This window comes from Nerophis ophidion, linkage group LG17, assembly GCF_033978795.1.
Source record: "Nerophis ophidion isolate RoL-2023_Sa linkage group LG17, RoL_Noph_v1.0, whole genome shotgun sequence".
Taxonomy (NCBI): Eukaryota; Metazoa; Chordata; class Actinopteri; order Syngnathiformes; family Syngnathidae; genus Nerophis; species Nerophis ophidion.
The window spans coordinates 9,201,925-9,227,981 of NC_084627.1; the positions used below are offsets into that span (position 1 = coordinate 9,201,925).

At 39.5% G+C, this 26,057-nt stretch overlaps 2 protein-coding genes across 3 annotated transcripts in view; both read left to right on the forward strand.

The window, feature by feature from the left end:
- Nucleotides 1-502: 502 nt before the first annotated feature.
- Nucleotides 503-6,982, forward strand: ved (ventrally expressed dharma/bozozok antagonist). The gene is made up of 3 exons (XM_061876087.1): nt 503-2,469; nt 6,176-6,426; nt 6,502-6,982. The coding sequence occupies exons 1-3, from the start codon at nt 2,301-2,303 to the stop codon at nt 6,832-6,834; spliced, it is 753 nt and encodes a 250-aa protein (XP_061732071.1). The 5' UTR covers nt 503-2,300; the 3' UTR covers nt 6,835-6,982.
- A 1,475-nt stretch (nt 6,983-8,457) lies between these two features.
- The window catches only part of gnsb (glucosamine (N-acetyl)-6-sulfatase (Sanfilippo disease IIID), b), a 23,947-nt gene continuing 6,347 nt past the window's right edge, over nt 8,458-26,057 (forward strand). For both annotated transcript variants that reach the window (XR_009802363.1, XM_061876088.1), the window contains exons 1-3: nt 8,458-8,671; nt 19,534-19,593; nt 19,666-19,869. Coding sequence is in view for 1 of the 2 variants with exons in the window: in XM_061876088.1 (XP_061732072.1) it covers nt 8,552-8,671; nt 19,534-19,593; nt 19,666-19,869 (384 nt within the window). In the remaining variant the exon portion in view is untranslated. The remainder of the gene's footprint in view (nt 8,672-19,533; nt 19,594-19,665; nt 19,870-26,057) is intronic.

Here is a 26,057-nt window from a genome sequence, read left to right on the forward strand (position 1 = left end):
TATAATTTATTATACTAACAATGCATTGGTATATAATACTAATAATGTATTAGTATATTAAATTGTACTAATTAATGTATTAGTATATTAAATTCCTTCCATCCTTTTTTTACCGCTTGTCCCTTTTGGGGTTGCTGGAGCCTATCTCTGCTGCATTCAGGCGGAAGGCGGTGCACACCCTGGACAAGTCGCCACCTCATTGCAGAGTATATTAAATTATACAAATTAGTGTATTCAACTATACTAATAATGTATTAGTCTATTATATTATACAGTATAATTTAATATACTAATAATGTATTACTATATTAAAATATACTAATACATTATTAGTATATTACATTACATTGTGTTGTGATTTAAAATGACAGATATTGTCAATAAATGATTTCTTATTGAATCTAGTTCTTTTATCATTATATTGATTATTGGTGACTGCAGTAGGACTCATGAGCAATGTACTTTGCGCGAGTGTGTGTGTGTGTGTGTGTGTGTGTGTGTGTGTGTGTGTGTGTGTGTGTGTGTTCAATTAAGTTTGATCACCAGGGAAAACCGCATCACTGTTGTCTAGAACAGAGGTTTCCAAAGTGTGGCCCGGGGACCATTTGCAGCCCGCAGCTACATTTTTAATGGCCTACAGCACACTCTTAAAATACCTTAAAATAAAAATAAAGTAAAAAAATACAAATAAAAAAAGTCATACTTAACTGATACTATGTAGAAACAATAGACAGTAGCTGTAATTGTAATATATACAACCAAATAAGAAGATTAATGAGAGCAGGGGTGTCCAAAGTGCGGCCCGGGGGCCATTTGTGGCCCACAGCTAATAGTTTACTGGCCCGCCACACATTCTGCAGAAATTGCAAAATTGATAGTATTGCAAAAATTAAAAAAAAACATTTAAAAAAAGTGGAATGAGGTGAAATCTAATGAGAAAAAGTCGCAATTTTGACACAAAGCTGCCATGCAGGAGGTTTTTTTTTTTCTTTTTGTCTTTATTTTCTTTTTTTTCCATTGCATTGCTCAAAAAAAAAAGGACAAAAAAATCTGTTATTATGACTTATTACTTAAAAATGATCCCTTTTAAAATGTTTTATGTGGAAAAAATATTGCATATGTTGTGTGGTTGCCGTATAAAAACATCAACGTTTTGACAAAAGAGCATAAAACAAACAAAATAATAGTTCAAACTTAAAATGGACTGATATATTGGAAGTTGATCTTGAAATTTAAGTTTTAAAAGTAAAAAAAAAAAAACAATAAAAATGTATCACTTAATGAGTGGGGAACCTTTCGGATCTTAAATATATTTAGTAGGATTTTATTTAACTTTTCACTGCGATTAATCAAAAATATTAAATAAAATCAATGGTGTCCTGCATTATTGATCATTGAGGGCTTTAATTGCTAAATAAAGGAACTCTCCTGAAGGAATCAAAGTACTATCTATCTAAATACTGCATATTTCAGTTTTAGTATAAAAAACAAAGTTGTCTTTGACAGAAAAGGCATAAAACCTTATTTGTTTTACTTTATATCAACCTCAAGTTAATATAGAAATTTACTGTAAGCATTAAATGAAGAATAATGATAATAATTTGACTTATTTTTTAACATTTTAGTGACTGAGATCCTCTATGCTCCCCAGGAGCCCTAAGGATTAAAAAAAAAAAAATAAATCCATATATTTTGTTATGGTTTGAAAATGAAAAATGTCACAATGGTCCCCGCATGCTTAAATGTTTCCATGTGGAAAAGTTTGGACACCCCTGATTTAGAGCAATAAATGATGCAATTTTCCATCAATGTATTTTAAATGCAGTAATAAACAACATGACATTGAAGTCCTGGTTGATGAAACACGACGGCTGTCAATCAATGGGTGATCAGTGGGATGAGGAAAGTGTTGATTATTTAACTTTAATCCACTTTAATCCGGGATGATCCTCGCCTTGATCCACTCAGCACTCGTTAGTCCTCAAAATGCTTCGGCCATATTGCTCACGCCGCGGAGACGCTCCGTCAGGATGTGGACTCTTTTTACAGGGGGGCTGAGGTGTGCCCATTATCTTTGAGGAGGCAGGAAGGTGGGGGGGGGGGTCCAGACTGAGTGGAGCCACGGTGGAACAGCCTCATTGAGACGCTCTCATTAAGGAGGAGGGGGGGTGTCGGGCTTTGATGTGCGTCGAGGTGGGACGTGGCCTATAAAGTACAGGGAAGCTCTTGAGGAACGCCACTTACCTGCACGCCGACCGGACTCAGCACCTTCCAGAAACCTCCTGAGGATTACTCGCAACATGAGGGGACACTTCTCCATCGAGTGGATGGCCCAAAGCAGCCAGCCCGCCGCCGCCGCCGGGACCGACGCCGAAAGCCTGCCCGGGTTTTATCGCCGACCGAAGAGCAAGAGCGGACCCCAGCTGGAGCGCAGAGGTGACAACCATGGAGCGTCCGTGCAGCAGCGAGGTGAGCATATATCCAACTTCACCAAGAGAGGGCGCACTTTAAAGGCCTACTGAAATGAGATGTTCTTATTTAAACGGGGATAGCAGGTCCATTTTATGTGTCATACTTCATCATTTCGTGATATTGCCATATTTTTGCTGAAAGGATTTAGTAGAGAACATCCACGATAAAGTTTGCAACTTTTGGTCGCTAATAAAAAAGCCTTGCCTGTGCCGGAAGTAGCAGACAATGTGCGCGTGACGTCACGGGTTGTACGCCTCCTCACATCTAAACATTGTTTACAATCATGGCCACCAGCAGCGAGAGAGATTCGGACCGAGAAAGTGACAATTTCCCTATTAATTTGAGCGAGGATGAAATATTCGTGGATGAGGAAAGTTAGAGTGAAGCACTAAAGAAGAAAAAGGCAAAGGCAGTGGTAGCGATTCAGATGTTATTAGACACATTTACTAGGATAATTCTGGAAAATCCCTTACCTGCTTATTGTGCTACGGACGGTGTGGCGCAGTGGGGAGAGTGGCCGTGCGCAACCCGAGCGTCCCTGGTTCAATTCCCACCTAGTACCAACCTCGTTACGTCCGTTGTGTCCTGAGCAAGACACTTCACCCTTGCTCCTGATGGGTGCTGGTTGGCGCCTTGCATGGCAGCTCCCTCCATCAGTGTGTGAATGTGTGTGTGAATGGGTAAATGTGGAAGTAGTGTCAAAGCGCTTTGAGTACCTTGAAGGTAGAAAAGCGCTATACAAGTACAACCCATTTATCATTTACTAGTGTTTTAGTGAGATTATAAAGTCATACCTGAAAGTCGGAGGGGTGTGGTGACCGCCAGTGTCTCTGATGGAAGCCATGGAGGAGCCAAGAAAGTCGCAGCAGCCTCTTTGACAGCTGCAGGGACAACGACACAAGCTCCGCTCATTTCTCCGGTAAGAGCCGACTTACTACCACAATTTTCTCACCGAAACCTGCCGGTTGACATGTGGTGGAGAAACATGTTTGCTTGACCGCTCCGTTCCATATTTTTTTAGTTTATTGTTCTTCGGTCAATGGTCAACAAAGCAAACAAACAGTTGTACATTCATAGATTGAAAATAAAAAATGTTACAGACCGAAAGGGTTTAGGCTGAAGTTAAACACTTATTGCGCCTAACCCTATAAACAATTTCAAGTACAAAATAAACTTCCGAAAATTATAAAAGGTCCTTTGCACAACTTATTATAAATACACATTATAAACAACATGAACGTAGTTCAATTCTATTTTATTTTTAATATTAAAGCTTCACAACAAACACCGGCTGTGTTTGTGTTGCTAAAGGCAGCTGCAATCCACCACTTTCCACCAACAGCGTTCTTCTTTGACGTCTCCATTATTAATTGAACAAATTGCAAAAGATTCAGCAACACAGATTTCCAAAATACTGTGTAATTATGCGATTAAAGCAGAAGACAAGTTTTAGCCGTGAGTGGCGCTGGGATAAAATGTCCGCTCCAACCAATAAGCGTCATCATTCTTTGACATTTTCAACATGATACTTTGTAGGAAATGTAAAATTGCAATTTAGTAAACTAAAGCGGCCGTATTGGCATGTGTTGCAATGTTAATATTTCATCATTGATATATAAACTATCAGACTGCGTGGTCGCTAGTAGTGGCTTTCAGTAGGTCTTTAAACCAAGCTTTCATGCAACCATCATAAAGTGTTTAGGAAAATCCACAATATGGCCGGCGGGGTACATTGTTGTGGTCACACGTGTTAGCGTTTATGTACACACGATGCCAGGTGGGCTACATGGTGCTTGTGCTCTGCTCATTTCTCCGGTAAGAGTCGATTTATTACCACAATTTTCTCACCGAAACCTGCCGGTTGGCATGTGGTAGAGAAACATGTTCGCTTGACCGCTCTGTTCCATATTAGAGCTTCACAACAAACACTAGCTGTGTTTTGGTTGCTAAAGGCAGCTGCAATCCACCGCTTTCCACCAACAGCGTTCTTCTTTGACGTCTCCATTATTAATTAAACAAATTGCAAAAGATTCAGCAACACAGATGTCCAGAATACTGTGTAATTATGCGATTAAAGCAGACAACTTTTAGCCGTGAGTGGCGCTGGGATAAAATGTCCGCTCCAACCAATAAGTGTCATCATTCTTTGACGTTTTCAACATGATACTTTGTAGGAAATTTAAAATTGCAATTTAGTAAACTAAAGCGGCCGTATTGGCATGTGTTGCAATGTTAATATTTCATCATTGATATATAAACTATCAGACTGCGTGGTCGCTAGTAGTGGCTTTCAGTAGGTCTTTAAAGCAAGCTTTCATGCAACCATCATAAAGTGTTTAGGATAATCCACAATATGGCCGGCGGGGTACATTGTTGTGGTCACACGTGTTAGCGTTTATGTAGACACGATGCCAGGTGGGCTACATGGTGCTTGTGCTCCGCTCATTTCTCCGGTAAGAGCCGATTTATTACCACAATTTTCTCACCGAAACCTGCCGGTTGGCATGTGGTAGAGAAACATGTTCGCTTGACCGCTCTGTTCCATATTAGAGCTTCACAACAAACACCAGCTGTGTTTTGGTTGCTAAAGGCAGCTGCAATCCACAGCTTTCCACCAACAGCGTTCTTCTTTGACGTCTCCATTATTAATTGAACAAATTGCAAAAGATTCAGCAACACAGATGTCCAGAATACTGTGTAATTATGCGATTAAAGCAGACAAGTTTTAGCCGTGAGTGGCGCTGGGATAAAATGTCCGCTCCAACCAATAAGCGTCATCATTCTTTGACGTTTTCAACATGATACTTTGTAGGAAATTTAAAATTGCAATTTAGTAAACTAAAGCGGCCGTATTGGCATGTGTTGCAATGTTAATATTTCATCATTGATATATAAACTATCAGACTGCGTGGTCGCTAGTAGTGGCTTTCAGTAGGTCTTTAAAGCAAGCTTTCATGCAACCATCATAAAGTGTTTAGGAAAATCCACAATATGGTACATTGTTGTGGTCACACGTGTTAGCGTTTATGTACACACGATGCCAGGTGGGCTACATGGTGCTTGTGCTCCGCTCATTTCTCCGGTAAGAGCCGATTTATTACCACAATTTTCTCACAGAAACCTGCCGGTTAGCATGTGGTAGAGAAACATGTTCGCTTGACCGCTCTGTTCCATATTAGAGCTTCACAACAAACACCAGCTGTGTTTTGGTTGCTAAAGGCAGCTGCAATCCACCACTTTCCACCAACAGCGTTCTTCTTTGACGTCTCCATTATTAATTGAACAAATTGCAAAAGATTCAGCAACACAGATGTCCAGAATACTGTAATTATGCGATTAAAGCAGACAAGTTTTAGTCGTGAGTGGCGCTGGGATAAAATGTCCGCTCCAACCAATAAGCGTCATCATTCTTTGACGTTTTCAACATGATACTTTGTAGGAAATTTAAAATTGCAATTTGGTAAACTAAAAAGGCATGTGTTGCAATGTTAATATTTCATCATTGATATATAAACTATCAGACTGTGTGGTCGCTAGTAGTGGCTTTCAGTAGGTCTTTAAACCAAGCTTTCATGCAACCATCCTAAAGTGTTTAGGAAAATCCACAATATGGCCGGCGGGGTACATTGTTGTGGTCACACGTGTTAGCGTTTATGTACACACGATGCCAGGTGGGCTACATGGTGCTTGTGTGTCCTTCTAGGGTTGGAGGCGGGCTTCAGCAGCGGGACCGAGGAGGAGACGTCCGGTTACGAGAGCGAGGGCGAGCGTACCACCTCGCCGCCGGCCGCCCCGGCCTCCTCGCCGCCGACCCCCCCCTCGGGGAGGAGGCCCCGTACGGCCTTCACGGCGGAGCAGGTGAGCAGCTTGGAGCGGGCCTTCAAGAGGAACGCCTACCTGGGGACGCAGGACAAGGCGGAGCTCTGCAAGAAGCTCAACCTGTCGGACAAACAGGTGAGAAGCTTTTATTTGGAAACCCCGGCGGTCCTCGCCCGTTGTCTGACCGCCTGTCCTGCTTTTGTTTCCCAGATCAGAAACTGGTTCCAGAACCGGCGCATGAAGCTGAAGAGGACGGTCCAGGACGCGCTGGCACACGCCTGCCAGGCCAACGCCGCCTCCCACTTCACGCACTACCCCGAAATGCAGGCCTTCAGGCCGGCGCCGTACCCCAGGTATCACCCGGCGCCGCCGCCGCAAGACGCCGCCTTGGCTCACCCTCACGGCCTTCAGTACGCCTCGCCTCTGCCGCCCGCCATGCCCTCGCTGCCTCTGGACTCTCTCTACCTGCCAGGCGCCATGATGCCCGCCGCCACGCCCCCTCCTCTCATGGGCTCCTACCCAGCCTACCCTCAGTACTACTGACCAATGGCCTGAATATGCTTTTATTTTGGAACAGGAAGTGTTTTTTTTAATCCAAATAGTGTAATAATTATGTTCGTAACGTTTTTGAAGGGTTGTGTGCAATAATGTGTCGGAGGGAATGATTGCAAATAAATGTATTGACACTGGACATTTACTTGTGCTTTTATGTCAAAATAAAACCGCACAAAAAGATAGAATTAAAATGATAAAAAAATATATATAATTGTACAAATGTTTGTATGTGTCACTGTTGGTGATCTCTGAAAAAATACACTTCAATTTTTGTCCAAATATTGGGAAGTTTTCTAAATTGATTAAAATTCCGGTTGCAAGTAATAACCTGTGATTAATCATGATTGATCCAAATTCAAAAATCTGATTAATCTGATTTAAAGAAATTATTCAATCAACGGCACTAATATCGATCTTTAAATGTGTCACTTTTCAAACATTCTCAGTAATATACAGTGCACATTTGCATAAATATTGGTCTTTTTGTTAGTCATTTTAAATTATGTTGCAATTAATAATAACCTGTGATTAATCATGATGAATCCAAATTTAAGTGTGATTAATCTGAAAAATGGATGAAAAATATGTATCAATTGACAACACAAATAATCATTTTTAAATGTATCAGTTTTCAAACAATCTCTGAAAATATACAGTTAATTTTTTGTCCAAATATGGGGAAGTTTTTTAAGTTGATTAAAACTGAAGTTGCAAGTAATAACCTGTGATTAATCATGATTGATCCGAATTCAAAAGTCTGATTAATCTGATTTAAAGAAATTATTCAATAAATGTGTCACTTTTCAAACATTCTCAGAAATATACAGTGCACATTTGCATAAATATTGGCGTCTTTTTTTTAAAGTTATTTTAAATTATGTTGCAATTAATAATAACCTGTGATTAATCATGATGAGCCCTGCGATGAGGTAGCGACTTGTCCAGGGTGTACCCTGCCTTCCGCCCGATTGTAGCTGAGATAGGCGCCAGCGCCCCCCGCGACCCCGAAAGGGAATAAGCGGTAGAAAATGGATGGATGGATGGATAATCATGATGAATCCAAATTCAAATGTGTGATTAATCTGAAAATTGGATGAAAAATATGTATCAATTGACAACACTAATAATCATTTTTAAATGTATCAGTTTTCAAACAATCTCTGAAAATATACAGTTAATTTTTTTTCAAAATATGGGGAAGTTTTTTAAGTTGATTAAAACTCTAGTTGCAAGTAATCTGTCATCAATCATGATTGATCCAAATTCAAAAGTCTGATTATTCTGATTCAAAGGAATTATTCACTAAAAAAATTGTCCCTTCCGTGTGAATGTTGTCTGTCTTTCTACAGCGCGACCCCGAACGGGACAAGCGGTAGAAAATGGATTGAATTGACTGTTGTTGACGTCTATTGATAACACCGGCCATGCTTATTTATTTTATGTCAAAACAAAACGGCACAAAACGCCAGAATTAAATTATTAAAACATGACATAAGCGTAGAAATGTTTATAAGTGTTATTGTGAGTGACGTTTGTTGAAGGTTAAAAAAAAAGAAGCTTTTTAGCTGACGAGCGTCGGAAAGCAGTTTAAAGTCCACGCAAGACTCCGCCCACCGCCATCACGTGACCAGCAGCACTTCCTCAAACTTCAGCGCGCGCGTGGTCTTCTTCTGCGTTTTCTTCTTTTGAGTCCGAATCCTCGACGATGTTCGGCACCGTGCGTGTCGTCCTGCTCGCGGCGCTGCTAGCCGGCGTCCACGCCTCGGGGCCCCGCAACGTCCTCCTCATCGTCACGGACGACCAGGACCTGCAGCTGGGGGGCATGGTGAGACGCTTTTTCTTCAACTTCCGGTCTGTACTTTGTGTACTTTTTGTTCCAAAGGCAGACTGCGGGCTTTGTGTTCAGTAATCATTCATAATGTCTACTTTTTGTTCCGAAGCGAGACCATTCACTGTGGAGTAATAATTCATAACGTGTACTTTTTATTCCAAAGCGAGACGTAGTGTTGAGTAATAATTCATAACAACAAGAAAATCTATCCACTTCCGGTCAACGCGAGTGCCGCCAACTTTGTTAGGATTCAAACATATCGTTTTAATTGTTATTGGCTGCCACCAATGTAACTGAGGGGTTATATATGTCGCATATACTGTATGCAACTACAAAATAAGAAACACGGAGGCTCCGGTTTTACACTTTATTTCGTTTATTTTTAAATCACCGTCACCACTTCCGCTCGTAGCGCCTTCAAAATAAGAGCTCAAGGCATGTACGGCTTATAAGAGGAACTTAACATCACAAGGGAGGCAAGTCCATAAAAATAGATTACAGCAGGGGTCACCAACCTTTTTGAAAGCAAGAGCTACTTCTTGGGTACTGATTAATGCGAAGGGCTACCAGTTTGATACACACTTAAATACATTGCCAGAAATAGCCAATTTGCTCGATTTACCTTTCATAAATAAATCTATATATATAAAAAAATGGGTATTTCTGTCTGCCATTCCGTTGTACATGTTTTTTCCTTTTACGAAAGTTTTTTTGTAGAAAATAAATGATGAAAAACCCCTTAAAGGCCTACTGAAATGAGATGTTCTTATTTAAACGTCTATAGGAGGTCCATTCTATGTATCATACTTGATCATTTCGCGATATTGCCATATTTTTGTTGAAAGGATTTAGTAGAGAACATCCACGATAAAGTTCGCAACTTTCGGTGCTAAGAGAAAAGCCCTGCCTCTACCGGAAGTAGTAGACGATGATGTCACATGTTTGAGGGCTCCTCACATATTCACATTGTTTTTAATGGGAGCCTCCAACAAAAAGTGCTATTCGGACCGAGAAAATGACAATTTCCTCATTAATTTGAGTGAGGATGAAAGATTCCTGTTTGAGGATATTGACTATCAATCATCAATCAATGTTTACTTATATAGCCCTAAATCACTAGTGTCTCAAAGGGCTGCACAAACCACTACGACATCCTCGGTAGGCCCACATAAGGGCAAGGAAAACTCACACCCAGTGGGACATCGGTGACAATAATGACTATGAGAACATGATACTGTGATACTGATGATACTGATGACTATGAGAACATATGAGAACATGATACTGTGAAAGATCAATCCATAATGGATCCAACACAGTCGCGAGAGTCCAGTCCAAAGCGGATCCAACACAGCAGCGAGAGTCCCGTTCACAGCGGAGCCAGCAGGAAACCATCCCAAGCGGAGGCGGATCAGCAGCGCAGAGATGTCCCCAGCCGATACACAGGCAAGCAGTACATGGCCACCGGATCGGACCGGACCCCCTCCACAAGGGAGAGTGGGACATAGAAGAAAAAGAAAAGAAACGGCAGATCAACTGGTCTAAAAAGGGAGTCTATTTAAAGGCTAGAGTATACAAATGAGTTTTAAGGTGAGACTTAAATGCTTCTACTGAGGTAGCATCTCGAACTGTTACCGGGAGGGCATTCCAGAGTACTGGAGCCCGAAATGAAAACGCTCTATAGCCCGCAGACTTTTTTTGGGCTTTGGGGATCACTAATAAGCTTGGACTAAAAAAACAAACAAAAAAAAGTTAACAGAAAAAAACCGCGATTGCATTGGGACGGATTCCGATGTTTTTAGACACATTTACTAGGATAATTCTGGGAAATCCCTTATCTTTCTATTGTGTTGCTAGTGTTTTAGTGAGTTTAACAGTACCTGATAGTCGGGTGTGTTGACGCGCAGTGTCAACACTATGGATGACACAAGCTCAGCTTTTCTCCGGTAAGAACTGACTTTTTAACCACAATTTTCTCACCGAAACCTGCTGGTTGACATGTGGTCGGGATCCATGTTCTTTTAACCGCGCTCTGATCCATAGTAACGTTTCACCTCCAGGAATTTTAAACAAGGAATCACCGTGTGTTTGTGTGGCTAAAGGCTAAAGCTTCCCAACTCCATTTTTCTACTGTGACTTCTCCAATATTAATTGAAGAAATTGCAAAAGATTCAGCAACACAGACGTCCAAAAAACTGTATAATTTTGCCGTTAAAGCAGACGACATTTACCTGTGTGTGTGCGTAGCGCTCATACTTCCTAAAAACGTGTGACGTCTTGCGTACACGTCATCATTACACGACGTTTTCAAGATGAAACTCCCGGGAAATTTAAAATTGTAATTTAGCAAACTAAAAAGGCCGTATTGGCATGTGTTGCAATGTTAATATTTCAGTAGGCCTTTAATTGAACGGTTTAAAAGAGGAGAAAACACGAAAAAAATGAAAATTAAATTTTGAAACATAGTTTATCTTCAATTTCGACTCTTTAAGATTCAAAATTCAACCGAAAAAAATGAAGAGGAAAAGTAGCTAATTCAAAACTGTAAAAAATTATTTACAGAACATCATTAGTAATTTTTCCTGATTAATATTACTTTTAGAATGTTGATGACATGTTTTAAATAGGTTAAAATCCAATCTGCACTTTGTTAGAATATATAACAAATTGGACCAAGCTATATTTCTAAAAAAAGATAAATGGGTTGTACTTGTATAGCGCTTTTCTACCTTCAAGGTACTCAAAGCGCTTTGACACTACTTCCACATTTACCCATTCACACACACATTCACACACTGATGGAGGGAGCTGCCATGCAAGGCGCTAACCAGCACCCATCAGGAGCAAGGGTGAAGTGTCTTGCTCAAGGACACAACGGACGTGACGAGGTTGGTACTAGGTGGGGATTGAACCAGGGACCCTCAGGTTGCGCCACACCGTCCCAATATACAGCTTATAAAAGCCTACTGAAATGAGATGTTCTTATTCAAACGGGGACAGCAGGTCCATTCTATGTGTCATACTTGATCATTTCGCCATATTGCCATATTTTTGCTGAAAGGATTTAGTAGAGAACATCCACGATAAAGTTTGCAACTTTTGGTCGCTAATAAAAAAGCCTTGCCTGTACTGGATGATGTGCGCGTGACGTCACGGGTTGTGGAGCTCCTCACATCTGAACATTGTTTACAATCATGGCCACCAGTAGCGAGAGCAATTCGGACCGAGAAAGCGACGGTTTGTCCATTAATTTGAGCGAGGATGAAAGATTTGTGGATGAGGAAAGTGAGAGTGAAGGACTAGAATAAAGATTAAAAGACTATACTGTGGGAGCGATTCAGATGTTATTAGACAAATTTACTAGGATAATTCTGGAACATCCTTTATCTGTTTATGTGTTACTAGTGTTTTAGTGAGATGATATGGTCGGCCCTGCACCTTTCTTCAGCACCAGTCGACGGGTGGTGGCCATGCCCATCTCTTCCCTTCGCAAGGGGCCCTCTTTGAAACACGATCTTTCGAAATCATCGCTGCATAATACACTGTACTTTGTGTGTGTGGTCCAATCCAACCGTGTTTGCTTGACCGCTCTGTTCCATAGTAAAGCTTCACCGTCATTTTTCGGGAATGTAAACAATGAAACACCGGCTGTGTTTGTGTTGCTAAAGGCGGCCGCAATACACCGCTTCCCACCTACAGCTTTCTTCTTTGACGTCTCCATTATTCATTGAACAAATTGCAAAAGATTCAGCAACACAGATGTCCAGAATTCTGTGGAATTATGCGATGAAAAGAGACTACTTGTAGCTGTGGACGGTGCTGGAACAAAATGTCCTCTACAATGCGTGACTTCACGCGTCATCATACCGCAACGTTTTAGCATGATACTTCCGCGCAAATTTTAAAATTGCAATTAAACAAACTAAAGCGGCCGTATTGGCATGTGTTGCAATGCTAATATTTCATCATTGATATATAAACTATCAGACTGCGTGGTCGCTAGTAGTGGCTTTCAGTAGGCCTTAAAGGGGAACATTATCACAATTTAAAAAGGGTTAAAAACAAAAAAAAAAAAATAGTTCCACGTGGCTTGTTGTATTCTTTGAAATTTTTTTCAAAATTTTACCGGTCCCGGAATATCCCTCAATAAAGTTTTAAAGTGCCTTATTTTCGCTATCTTCGAAACCACTATCCATTTCCCTGTGACGTCATACAGTGCTGCCAACACAAACAACATGGCGGTTACCACAGCAAGATATAGCGACATTAGCTCGGATTCAGACTCGGATTTCAGTGGCTTAAGCGATTCAACAGATTACGCATGTTTTGAAACAGATGGTCGGAGTATGGAGGCAGATAGCGAAAACAAAATCGAAGAAGAAATTGAAGCTATTGAGCGAACAGCTATTGACGCTATTCGGCCATAGCGAGGGTGTACCTAATGAAGTGGCCCATAGCATGGCTGCCTTATTAGCATCGCCGGTAAAATGTGCGGACCAAACGATCAGGACTTTCGCATCTTGTGACACTGGAGCAACTTAAATCCGTCGATTGGTAAGAGTTTGTTTCGCATTAAATGTGGATATCTAGTTTCAAATGTACAAACAGCTAGCGTAAATAGCATGTTAGCATCGATTAGCGTAGCATGTTAGCATCGATTAGCTGGCAGTCCTGCCGTGACCAAATATGTCTGATTAGCACATAAGTCAACAACATCAACAAAACTCACCTTTGTGATTTTGTTGACTTAATGGTTGCAAATGCATCTGCAGGTTATCCATACATCTCTGTGCCATGTCTGTCTTAGCATCGCCGGTCAAATGTGAAGACACTCTGGTACATTCAATGGGGGTCTGGCGGCAGATTTCTTGCCAGTGGTGCAACTTGAATCCCTCCCTGTTAGTGTTGTTACACCCTCCGACAACACACCCACGAGGCATGATGTCTCCAAGGTTCCAGAAAATAGTCGAAAAAACGGAAAATAATAGAGCTGAGACCCGGTGTTTAATGTGAAAATGAAAATGTTACCTCGGTGACGTCACGTTCTGACGTCATCGCTAAAAGAGCGATAAACAGAAAGGCGTTTAATTTGCCAAAATTCACCCGTTTAGAGTTCGGAAATCGGTTAAAAAAATACATGGTCTTTTTTCTGCAACATCAAAGCATATATTGACGCTTGAATAGGTTTGTTGATAATGTTCCCCTTTAAGAGGAACTTAACATCACAAGGGAGGCAAGTCCATAAAAATAGCTTCCATAAATGTTTCCTCAGTCATATCACACCACTTTGACACGAACAAACATGTTCACAAACCAGTCTTGAGCGAACCTTTAAGTAATGTAAACGTTTTAAAGCCTACACTTTGGAAGCTATCTTGCCTATAAAGGTGAGGTTTATGAGGCGGATCACGAGGAACTGTTCCTTTCGACTTGTTATATCATCCTTTTTAGATTTGACTTGTATTTAACCTGGCAAACAATTGTTAGTAGCAGTTATTCAGCAGACACAACGTTGAGAACTTGTTGAAATAGGCCCTGACCTTGAGGAACTCAAACCTAACGTTGAAACAACATGCTTTTTGTCGGGTTCTGACGTTGATTCGACCATTGAAATGTGTGCATTTCCCAACCAATATTCTACAACACAATAGGCTCCAGCGACCCCCCGCTACCTCACAAGGGACAAGCGGTAGAAAATGGATATTCTACAACACACATACTACGTTGAACCAACATTCTTTTTGACAACGTTTATCCAATGTCAGGTTCTGATGTTGATTTGACCGTTGAAATTGGGTCATCTCCCAAACAACAACAATGTTGGACATCAATGTTGTCTCAATTAATAAATGCAAAGTCAGTTCTTAAAGGACATGTACGTATAATCAAGGCTGCTAGGTATAAGATTAGGGATGTCCTGATCCGATATTGATATCGGAAATCGGTCCGATATTAGCCAAAAAAGTGGATATCGGATTTTATCGGACTGAATCTAAAAACTCCGATATAAGCGCTCCGATATATGCTGTCCATTTGCCGCTGCAGCACTTCTATAAGAGGTGACTGGTTTGATCACACTCCAACACAGTAGGTGGCGGTAATGCCCCTTAATTAACGTTGGTGGCGGCCGCGGAAGAAGAGCGTCTCTGATCCAGCATGCACAGCCCACGTGATCACAACAACGACAACGCGTGCGCTCAGCAAAGTGTAGTGATGTCGGCTGTGTGGAAGTATTTTAACTCACAGCATGCCGAAATGCTTATCTTCTTAAAAAAAAATCTCCACATTATGCTCGGACTGCAAAAAGTGGAGAAGGAGGAGGAGGAGTAGTAAGGGTAGTCAGCACTGACTGATTTATTATTTGTTTTATGCTCTTGTTATTAGAGTGATATGTTTATTGTGTTTACACTATTCTTCAGTGAAGACTAAGAGTAATTACTACATTGTTTTGGGCATAGTCAGTCAGTGAAACTGGAGCTGTGAACTCTTAATTTAGAGCAGTTGGACAGTGGACAATATTGTGTTGATTTTGTGCTTTTTGTCCCTGCCCACAGTTGTTTCCAACATATGCTGACTGTAAAAAAATAACTGAAGTGAACTTGAATTGTTTGCACTTTAAAACGCTTTTTGTTTTTCAGGGTCTTCTAATTTATTTTTAATTTGTTCTTTTCAATTGTATAATTATGTTGGTATTAGTGGTTATTTTGCACTTTAAATATAACATTTTGTTTTTATTGGATTTGTTGAGGTAATACTCTTATGTTGAAGGTTAAAATTTATGTAACCAATTGGTTAATAATAAATGGGTCAGTTTTTCCTATACCTACTCTTGCTGACTATTGTTTTCTGTTTTAACACTACAACATCAGTAACAGTAACATCACTTTATCAAGCCTTTTCTAACATTCTACAAAACAAAATAAGGAATAAATATATGTATGATTCGTGCCTATATCGTATCGTATTGATATCGGTATCGGCAAATACTCAAGGCTACAATATCGGTATTATATCGGAAGTGAAAAAGTTGTATCGGGACATCCATATATAAGATACCATTTGGACCAGAATAATTCAACCCATTTTGGGCACATTTGGTAGGAATGATTCTGACACAATAATAAGAGGAAACTGGATATTAGTTAAAGTTAACTATGTTGAAAAAAAAATAATGGAGGGGGGGGAGCTTGTTCAAAACGTTTATATTTCTTCCCATTACCCTTTTGAGATATGTTTAATTTAATTTTCTTTTTTTGTGAAATAATAATATTGCCATTTTACACACGACTGTTCTCTGGAGATTATGTACGTATATTATGTACTACATATAGAACAGGAACCTTTTTGGCTGAGAGAGACATGAAAGCCAAATATTTTAAAATGTATTTCCATGAGAGCCGTGTAATATTTTCGACACTGAAAACAACTGTCAGGTTCAAACACTGATGACATCTATTAAACAGACAAGAAGCAAGGAATTAAACAGAGACAGGATTCAATTCCGCTCAATGAGGAGAACCCCGTAGACCTGTAACCTCGTACAGTGTCGTCCCACGCTGTCTGGCAAGAGAATTCTACGGGTTCTCTTTTATTTGGACTGTCCCTGATTACAACAACTAAATGCGTGCATCTCTTATTCTTTTTAATAACATTGTTATTCTGAAGCTAATCAATAATGTATAAAATACTTTTGACCATTAATGTGACTTCTTGAACAGGTGCGATAGAAACGGATGGATTAAAATGCAAGAGAATGTTTTATATATTGAACGTTATTTTTAACATTGTGATTACCAGTGGAGTTATTCATTACTTTTGGTGTTAAGCAACGTCAGCTGAGATTTATCTGAGTGCCAGATGCAGTCTTTAAAAGAGCCACATCTGGCTCTAGAGCCATAGGTTCCCTACCCCTGATATAGAATATAACCTTTTTTGAGCCAAGGCTAATTTTTTTCACTGCAAAAATCCCCACCAGCAGAAATCATTAATAAATGAAACTCAGTAGACAATAAAAAGTCGTTGTCGCAATTGTTGGATGTGACTTTAAAGCATAAGCGAACATGCATGACTATAGCTCTTGTCTCAAAGTAGGTGTACTGTCACCACCTGTCACATCACACCCTGACTTATTTGCTGTTTTCCTGCGTGTAGTGTTTTACTTCTTGTCTTGCGCTCCTATTTTGGGGGATTTTTCTGTATTGTCTGTATTTTTCCTGTGGCAATTTCATGTCTTCCTTTGAGCCATATTTCCCGCATCTTTGTTTTAGCAATCAAGAATATTTCAGTGGTTTTTATCCTTCTTTGTGTGGAAATTGTTGAGTGTCATGCCATGTTCGGATGTACATCGTGGACGCCGTCTTTTCTCCACAGTAAGTCTTTGCTGTCGTCCAGCATTCTGTTTTTGTTTACTTTGTAACCAGTTTTAGCTTTGTTCTGCATAGCCTTCCCTAAGCTTAAATGCCTTTTCTTAGGGGCACTCACCTTTTTGTTTATTTTTGGTTTAAGCATTAGACACCTTTTTACCTGCACCCTGCCTCCCGCTGTCGTCTGCATATTCTGATCACGACAAACTATCGTCGTCTCACACGACATGTTTCCCCACTTCTAAAGAGTATTACACGGTTACTCTGCCAAGATCTAGACTGCACTGATACTCAACAACCACACATTATTTGTGGATTATAATTACTGGTTTGCAAAAAATATTTTTAACCCAAATAGGTGAAACTACATCAGTAGTTCAACTTTTTGGGTTTTGTTGCTTGAAAAAGATGATGTTCATGCACGGTTCATTTTGTACACTAGTAAAAAAAAAACATGGTAACACTTCAGTACGGGGAACATATTCACCATTAATTAGTTGCTTATTAACATGCAAATTAGGAACATATTGGCTCTTAACTAGTCATTATTAAGTACTTATTAATGCTTATTATAACATTAACCCTCTAACCCTGACCCTAACTCTAACCAAATAACTCTAAATTAAGTCTTTATTACTTAGAATATGTTACCCTAGTGTCCAAAAAACTCAAAATTAAGTCTTTGTTGCTTAGAATATGTTCCCCATGTTAAAGTGTTACCAAAAACATATAACTTTGTCTTGAATTTGAAAAAAAAACAAAAAAACATTTTATTTTTCACTAATGAAACTGGTGGGGTTCGGTACTTCCAACAAGGTTAAGAACCCCTGAACTACATAATGTCCCACGCCACACCAGACTGTATCTCACGGCCGCGGCACAGTGGTTGAAAAACACTGGGATATAGAACTGACTATGACATACTCCATAAACAATTATATTTAATTTGGCTTGTTTTCAGTGTAAACATTTAAAGGGGAACATTATCACAATTTCAAAAGGGTTAAAACCAATAAAAATCAGTTCCCAGTGGCTTGTTGTATTTGTTGAAGTTTTTTTCAAAATTTTACACCTCCCGGAATATCCCTAAATAAAGCTTTAAAGTGCCTTATTTTCGCTATCTTCGAAACCACTATCCTGTTCCCTGTGACGTCATACATGGCGGTTACCACAGCAAGATATAGCGACATTAGCTCGGATTCAGACTCGGATTTCAGCGGCTTAAGCGATTCAACAGATTACGCATGTATTGAAACAGATGGTCGGAGTATGGAGGCAGATAGCGAAAACGAAATTGAAGAAGAAATTGAAGCTATTGAGCGAATAGCTATTGATGCTATTCGGCCATAGCATGGGTGTACCTAATGAAGTGGCCCATAGCATGGCTACCTTAGTAGCATCGCCGGTAAAATGTGCCGAACAAACGATCAGGACTTTCGCATCTTGTGACACTGGAGCAACTTAAATCCGTCGATTGGTAAGTGTTTGTTTCGCATTAAATGCGGGTATCTAGTTTCAAATGTACATACAGCTAGCGTAAATAGCATGTTAGCATCGATTAGCGTGGCATGTTAGCATCGATTAGCTGGCAGTCATGCCGTGACCAAATATGTCTGATTAGCACATAAGTCAACAACATCAACAAAACTCACCTTTGTGATTTCGTTGACTTTATCGTTGCAAATGCATCTGCAGGTTATCCATACATCTCTGTGCCATGTCTGTCTTAGCATCGCCGGTCAAATGTGGAGACACTCTGGCACATTCAATGGGGGTCTGGCGGCAGATTTCTTGCCAGTGGTGCAACTTGAATCCCTCCCTGTTAGTGTTGTTACACCCTCCGACAACACACCCACGAGGCATGACAAGGTTCCAAAAAATAGTCAAAAAAACGGAAAATAACAGAGCTGAGACCCGGTGTTTGTAATGTGAAAATGAATATGGCGGGTGTGTTACGTTCTGACGTCATCACTAAAAGAGCGATAAACAGAAAGGCGTTTAATTTGCCAAAATTCACCCGTTTAGAGTTCAGAAATCGGTTAAAAAAATACATGGTCTTTTTTCTGCAACATCAAGGTATATATTGACGCTTACATAGGTTTGGTGATAATGTTCCCCTTTAATAAGGTGCCGATATGCACGGACAATGAAGTGACTTTTTGTAAAAGAAAATAAATTGTGCAAACATAAAGATATAGCAATAATATATAGGGATGATTTCTGTATGTATATAAATTATAATAGGAATTATAACTAGATAAAAATGTTAATGCCCTACCTGGTGTGTTTACACCTGAAGTACTTTGCAAACCCACAGCAGAACAATTGCTCTCTTTTTAAATCCAACTCATTTTCTTGTCCATTCAGGTACATTTTACTCAAATGGTTTGCAACTTGAGCCGCTCAAAAGACTCGACTCGTTTGTGAACTTCCCATCTCTGGATTTTGTTGTTGACAAGGACGCACTCTCACTTCCTGTTTTGTCTTCCCCAGACCCCAATGAAAAAGACAAGGTCGCTGATCGGGGAGGCGGGAGCGACCTTTGTCAACTCGGTGAGTAATCTGTTTTTAAAAAAACAACAAAAAAATAAGACTTGCATTTTCTCACTTCCCGTCGGCGTCCAGTTCACGGCGACGCCGCTGTGCTGTCCGAGCCGGAGTAGCATCCTGACGGGCCGCTACCCCCACAACCACCGGGTGAGAAACAACTCGCTGGCCGGCAACTGCTCCAGCGCTCTGTGGCAGAGCGGCGCCGAGGCGGACGCCTTCCCCGTCTACCTCAACAAGCTACAGTACCAGACCTTCTTTGCTGGGAAGTACCTCAACCAGGTCTGGACCTCAATCACTCTGGTTTCTTACAACCTGGGCTGAGTTTTACATCAAAACCTCGAAAGGCTTAGTGTCCACATGCGTGGACAGCACCTTTTGAGCTCTTATTTCCAAAATTGTGTACACTACTGAATTGGGGTCTTATGGCCACTTATGTGGACACTTACACTGCCATCTGGTGGTGTCAGAAGAGTACAACATACAATGGAATTTGGAAAAAAAAAAGTTTAAAAGTAAGAATTAGCATGTCACTAAACATGAAGTACATGTTTGTGTACTTATGGACTAAATACATCACATCAAAAGATGATTCCTAGTTTTTAATCTACCGGTAATTAGGGTCCAATAAGCCCAAATAGCGGTAGGAAATGGATGGATGAAGCCCAAATAGCAAAGAGAAATAAAAAAAAGGATGTAAACAAACAGCTTGGGCCTAAAGAGGTTAAGGAGGATGATATTTGCCAAACTTGTGTTAATGTGCCAAAGCAAGTGAGTTTTAATATGTAATATAAGATCAAATATTCTGTGTTTATATAATATATTAGCTCTTATTTCCAAAATTGTGTACACTACTGAATTGGGGTCTTATGGCCACTTATGTGGACACTTATACTGCCGCCTGGTGGTGTCAGAAGAGTACAACATACAATGGAATTTGGAAAAAAAAGTGTCTCTGTGTTTATATATTATATCAATCAATCAATCAATGTTTACTTATATAGCCCTAAATCACTAGTGTCTCAAAGGGCTGCACAAACCACCACGACATCCTCGGTAGGCCCACATAAGGGCAAGGAAAACTCACACCCAGTGGGACGTCGGTGACAATGATGACTATGAGAACCTTGGAGAGGAGGAAAGCAATGGATGTCGAGCGGGTCTAACATGATACTGTGAAAGTTCAATCCATAATGGATCCAACACAGCAGCGAGAGTCCCGTTCACAGCGGAGCCAGCAGGAAACCATCCCAAGCGGAGGCGGATCAGCAGCGCAGAGATGTCCCCAGCCGATACACAGGCAAGCAGTACATGGCCACCGGATCAGACCGGACCCCCTCCACAAGGGAGAGTGGGACATAGAAGAAAAAGAAAAGAAACGGCAGATCAACTGGTCTAAAAACACAAAGACACCAGGAAGTGTTACTATATTGCAGCGGTTCTGAAACTTTTGTTCCCCTCTCCTCAGAAAAAACTTGGCTGTCCAAGAACCACCATAATGAGCAACATTAAAATACAGTAGCATAGTAGGCCTAAGTATTCTTTAAAAAACAAGGCAGAGTTTTTTTTCCAAAACAAGTATAGTGTGTGAGTGTGAATGTTGTCTGTCTATCTGTGTTGGCCGTGTTATGAGAAAATTGATGGATGGATGGATATTTAATATTTTTGGCCACATTTTGAAGAGTAACACTGTGTTTTAATGTAGGAAAATAACCACCAGTGAACACACACCACAGTTTTAGAATCAAAGTTAGAGTTAAAGTACCAATAATTCTCACACACACACACTAAGTGTGGTGAAATTTGTCCTCTGCTTTTGACTCGTCCCCTTGTTCCACCCCCTGGGAGGTGAGGGGAGCAGTGAGCAGCAGCGGTTGCCGTGCCCGGGAATCATTTTTGGTGAATCCAACCCTTGATGCTGAGTGCCAAGCAGGGAGATAACGGCTCACATTTTTATAGTCGTTGGTATGACTCGGCCGGGGTTTGAACTCACAACCTACCCATCTCAGGGCAGACACTCTAACCACTAGGCCACCGAGTAGGTAGAATCTGTGCTATATTTGATGCAATGGGTGTAAAGGTGGGACAGGGATGTTAAACATGTATTTAAAAGGTGGTGAACAGGCATGTTCAAGCTGGGAAATATTTGACTTGTGACTCACACACCTACTTGGCGTACATCCGTGAGACAGCGCCAAGCGAGGGGTGACTGGACAAAGCTCCTTTCTCAGTGCAAACACGCTTGTAAACTCTTTACAACTTGGATCAAACCAAACGAAAACAAAAATTCCAAAATGTATTAGAATTGCAAGAAATAGTTCAAGAAAGATACAAGTATAGAAGGTTTTATGCACATCATAATAGTATGGAAGGTACTAGTGGCTGCGGTGCTTTTATTTTGAAACCTTGCCTGGGGAAGTAGTTTGGCCCCGCCCCTTTAATTATGTAACCAGGAATTGTGGTAGAGATGTACATGCACACTTGGGCTGTGTGTCACATGGAACACATCTAAATATACACTGTAAATATTGTACACTTAATATTGACCTTGTTTTGTTTACTACTTATGATTGCTACGCTTTGACTTGCCATTTTATGTAGTGAGCCCCTCCCCCCTTCATGTTTTAATAATATTATGTCTCATTGCACACTCATCATTTTTTAAAGTATTCTTAACTGTTTTTGTACACTTACTGTGGACAATATTGACCTTGATTTGTTCACTACTTATGATTGCTACGCTTTGAGTCGCCATTTTATGTAGTTAGCCCCTCCCCCCTCATGTTTTGATAGTATTATGTCTCATTGCACACTCATCATTTTTTAAAGTATTCTTAACTGTTATTGTACACTTACTGTGGACAATATTGACCTTGTTTTGTTTACTACTTATAATTGCTACGCTTTGAGTCGCCATTTTATGTCGTTAGCCCCTCCCCCCTCATGTTTTAATAGCATTATGTCTCATTGCACACTCATCATTTTTTAACGTATACTTAACTGTTATTGTACACTTACTGTGGATTATATTAACCTTGTTTTGTTTACTAGTTATAATTGCTACGCTTTGAGTCGCCATTTTATGTCGTTAGCCCCTCCCCCTTCATGTTTTAATAATATTATGTCTCATTGCACACTCATCATTTTTTAAAGTATTCTTAACTGTTTTTGTACACTTACTGTGGACAATATTGACCTTGATTTGTTCACTACTTATGATTGCTACGCTTTGAGTCACCATTTAATGTAGTTAGCCCCTCCCCCTTATGTTTTGATAGTATTATGTCTCATTATTGCACACATCATTTTTTAAGTATACTTAACTGTTATTGTACACTTACTGTGGACAATATTGACCTTGTTTTGTTTACTACTTATGATTGCAACGCTTTGAGTCGCCATTTAATGTAGTAAGCCCCTCCCCCCTCATGTTTTGATAGTATTATGTCTTATTATGGCACACATCATTTTTTTAAGTATATTTAACTGTTATTGTACACTTACTCTGGACAATATTGACTTTGTTTTGTTTACTACTTATGATTGCTACGCTTTGACTTGCCATTTTATGTAGTTAGCCCCTCCCCCCTCATGTTTTAACAGTATTATGTCTCATTGCACACTCATCATTTTTTAAAGTATACTTAACTGTTTTTGTACACTTACTGTGGACAATATTGACCTTGTTTTGTTCACTACTTATGATTGCTACGCTTTGAGTCACCATTTAATGTAGTAAGCCCCTCCCCTCATGTTTTGATAGTATTAGGTTTCATTATTGCACACATCCTTTTTTTAAGTATACTTAACTGTTATTGTACACTTACTGTGGACAATTAATAACCTTGTTTTGTTTACTACTTATTGCAACGCTTTGAGTCGCCATTTTATGTAGTTAGCCCCTCCCCCCTCATGTTTTGATAGTATTAGGTCTCATTATTGCACACATCATTTTTTTAAGTATACTTAACTGTTATTGTACACTTACTCTGGACTATATTAACTTTGTTTTGTTTACTACTTATTATTGCTACGCTTTGAATCGCCATTTTATGTCGTTAGCCCCTCCCCCCTCACGTTTTGATAGTATTAGGTCTCATTATTGCACACATCCTTTTTTTAAGTATACTTAACTGTTATTGTACACTTACTGTGGACAATTAATAACCTTGTTTTGTTTACTACTTATTATTGCTACGCTTTGAGCCGCCATTTTATGTAGTTAGCCCCTCCCCCCTCATGTTTTGATAGTATTAGGTCTCATTATTGCACACATAATTTTTTTAAGTATACTTAACTGTTATTGTACACTTACTGTGGACAATATTGACCTTGTTTTGTTTACTACTTTTGATTGCAACGCTTTGAGTCGCCATTTTATGTAGTTAGCCCCTCCCCCCTCATGTTTTGATAGTATTATGTCTCATTATTGCACACATAATTTTTTTAAGTATACTTAACTGTTATTGTACACTTACTCTGGATTATATTAACCTTGTTTTGTTTACTACTTATAATTGCTACGCTTTGAGTCGCCATTTTATGTCGTTAGCCCCTCCCCCTTCATGTTTTAATAATATTATGTCTCATTGCACACTCATCATTTTTTAAAGTATTCTTAACTGTTTTTGTACACTTACTGTGGACAATATTGACCTTGATTTGTTCACTACTTATGATTGCTACGCTTTGAGTCACCATTTAATGTAGTTAGCCCCTCCCCCTTATGTTTTGATAGTATTATGTCTCATTATTGCACACATCATTTTTTAAGTATACTTAACTGTTATTGTACACTTACTGTGGACAATATTGACCTTGTTTTGTTTACTACTTATGATTGCAACGCTTTGAGTCGCCATTTAATGTAGTAAGCCCCTCCCCCCTCATGTTTTGATAGTATTATGTTTTATTATGGCACACATCATTTTTTTAAGTATATTTAACTGTTATTGTACACTTACTCTGGACAATATTGACTTTGTTTTGTTTACTACTTATGATTGCTACGCTTTGACTTGCCATTTTATGTAGTTAGCCCCTCCCCCCTCATGTTTTAACAGTATTATGTCTCATTGCACACTCATCATTTTTTAAAGTATACTTAACTGTTTTTGTACACTTACTGTGGACAATATTGACCTTGTTTTGTTCACTACTTATGATTGCTACGCTTTGAGTCACCATTTAATGTAGTAAGCCCCTCCCCTCATGTTTTGATAGTATTAGGTTTCATTATTGCACACATCCTTTTTTTAAGTATACTTAACTGTTATTGTACACTTACTGTGGACAATTAATAACCTTGTTTTGTTTACTACTTATTGCAACGCTTTGAGTCGCCATTTTATGTAGTTAGCCCCTCCCCCCTCATGTTTTGATAGTATTAGGTCTCATTATTGCACACATCATTTTTTTAAGTATACTTAACTGTTATTGTACACTTACTCTGGACTATATTAACTTTGTTTTGTTTACTACTTATTATTGCTACGCTTTGAATCGCCATTTTATGTCGTTAGCCCCTCCCCCCTCACGTTTTGATAGTATTAGGTCTCATTATTGCACACATCCTTTTTTTAAGTATACTTAACTGTTATTGTACACTTACTGTGGACAATTAATAACCTTGTTTTGTTTACTACTTATTATTGCTACGCTTTGAGCCGCCATTTTATGTAGTTAGCCCCTCCCCTCATGTTTTGATAGTATTAGGTCTCATTATTGCACACATTATTTTTTTAAGTATACTTAACTGTTATTGTACACTTACTGTGGACAATTAATAACCTTGTTTTGTTTACTAATGATTATTGCTACGCTTTGAGTCGCCATTTTATGTAGTTAGCCCCTCCCCCTTATGTTTTGATAGTATTATGTCTCATTATTGCACACATCATTTTTTAAGTATACTTAACTGTTATTGTACACTTACTCTGGATTATATTGACCTTGTTTTGTTTACTACTTTTGATTGCTACGCTTTGAGTCGCCATTTTATGTAGTTAGCCCCTCCCCCTTATGTTTTGATAGTATTATGTCTCATTATTGCACACATCATTTTTTAAGTATACTTAACTGTTATTGTACACTTACTCTGGATTATATTGACCTTGTTTTGTTTACTACTTTTGATTGCTACGCTTTGAGTCGCCATTTTATGTAGTTAGCCCCTCCCCCCACATGTTTTGATAGTATTATGTCTCATCGCACACTCATCATTTTTTAAAGTATACTTAACTGTTATTGTACACTTACTGTGGACAATTAATAACCTTGATTTGTTTACTAATGATTATTGCTACGCTTTGAGTCCCCATTTTATGTAGTTAGCCCCTCCCCTCATGTTTTGATAGTATTAGGTCTCATTATTGCACACATCATTTTTTTAAGTATACTTAACTGTTATTGTACACTTACTGTGGACAATTAATAACCTTGTTTTGTTTACTAATGATTATTGCTACGCT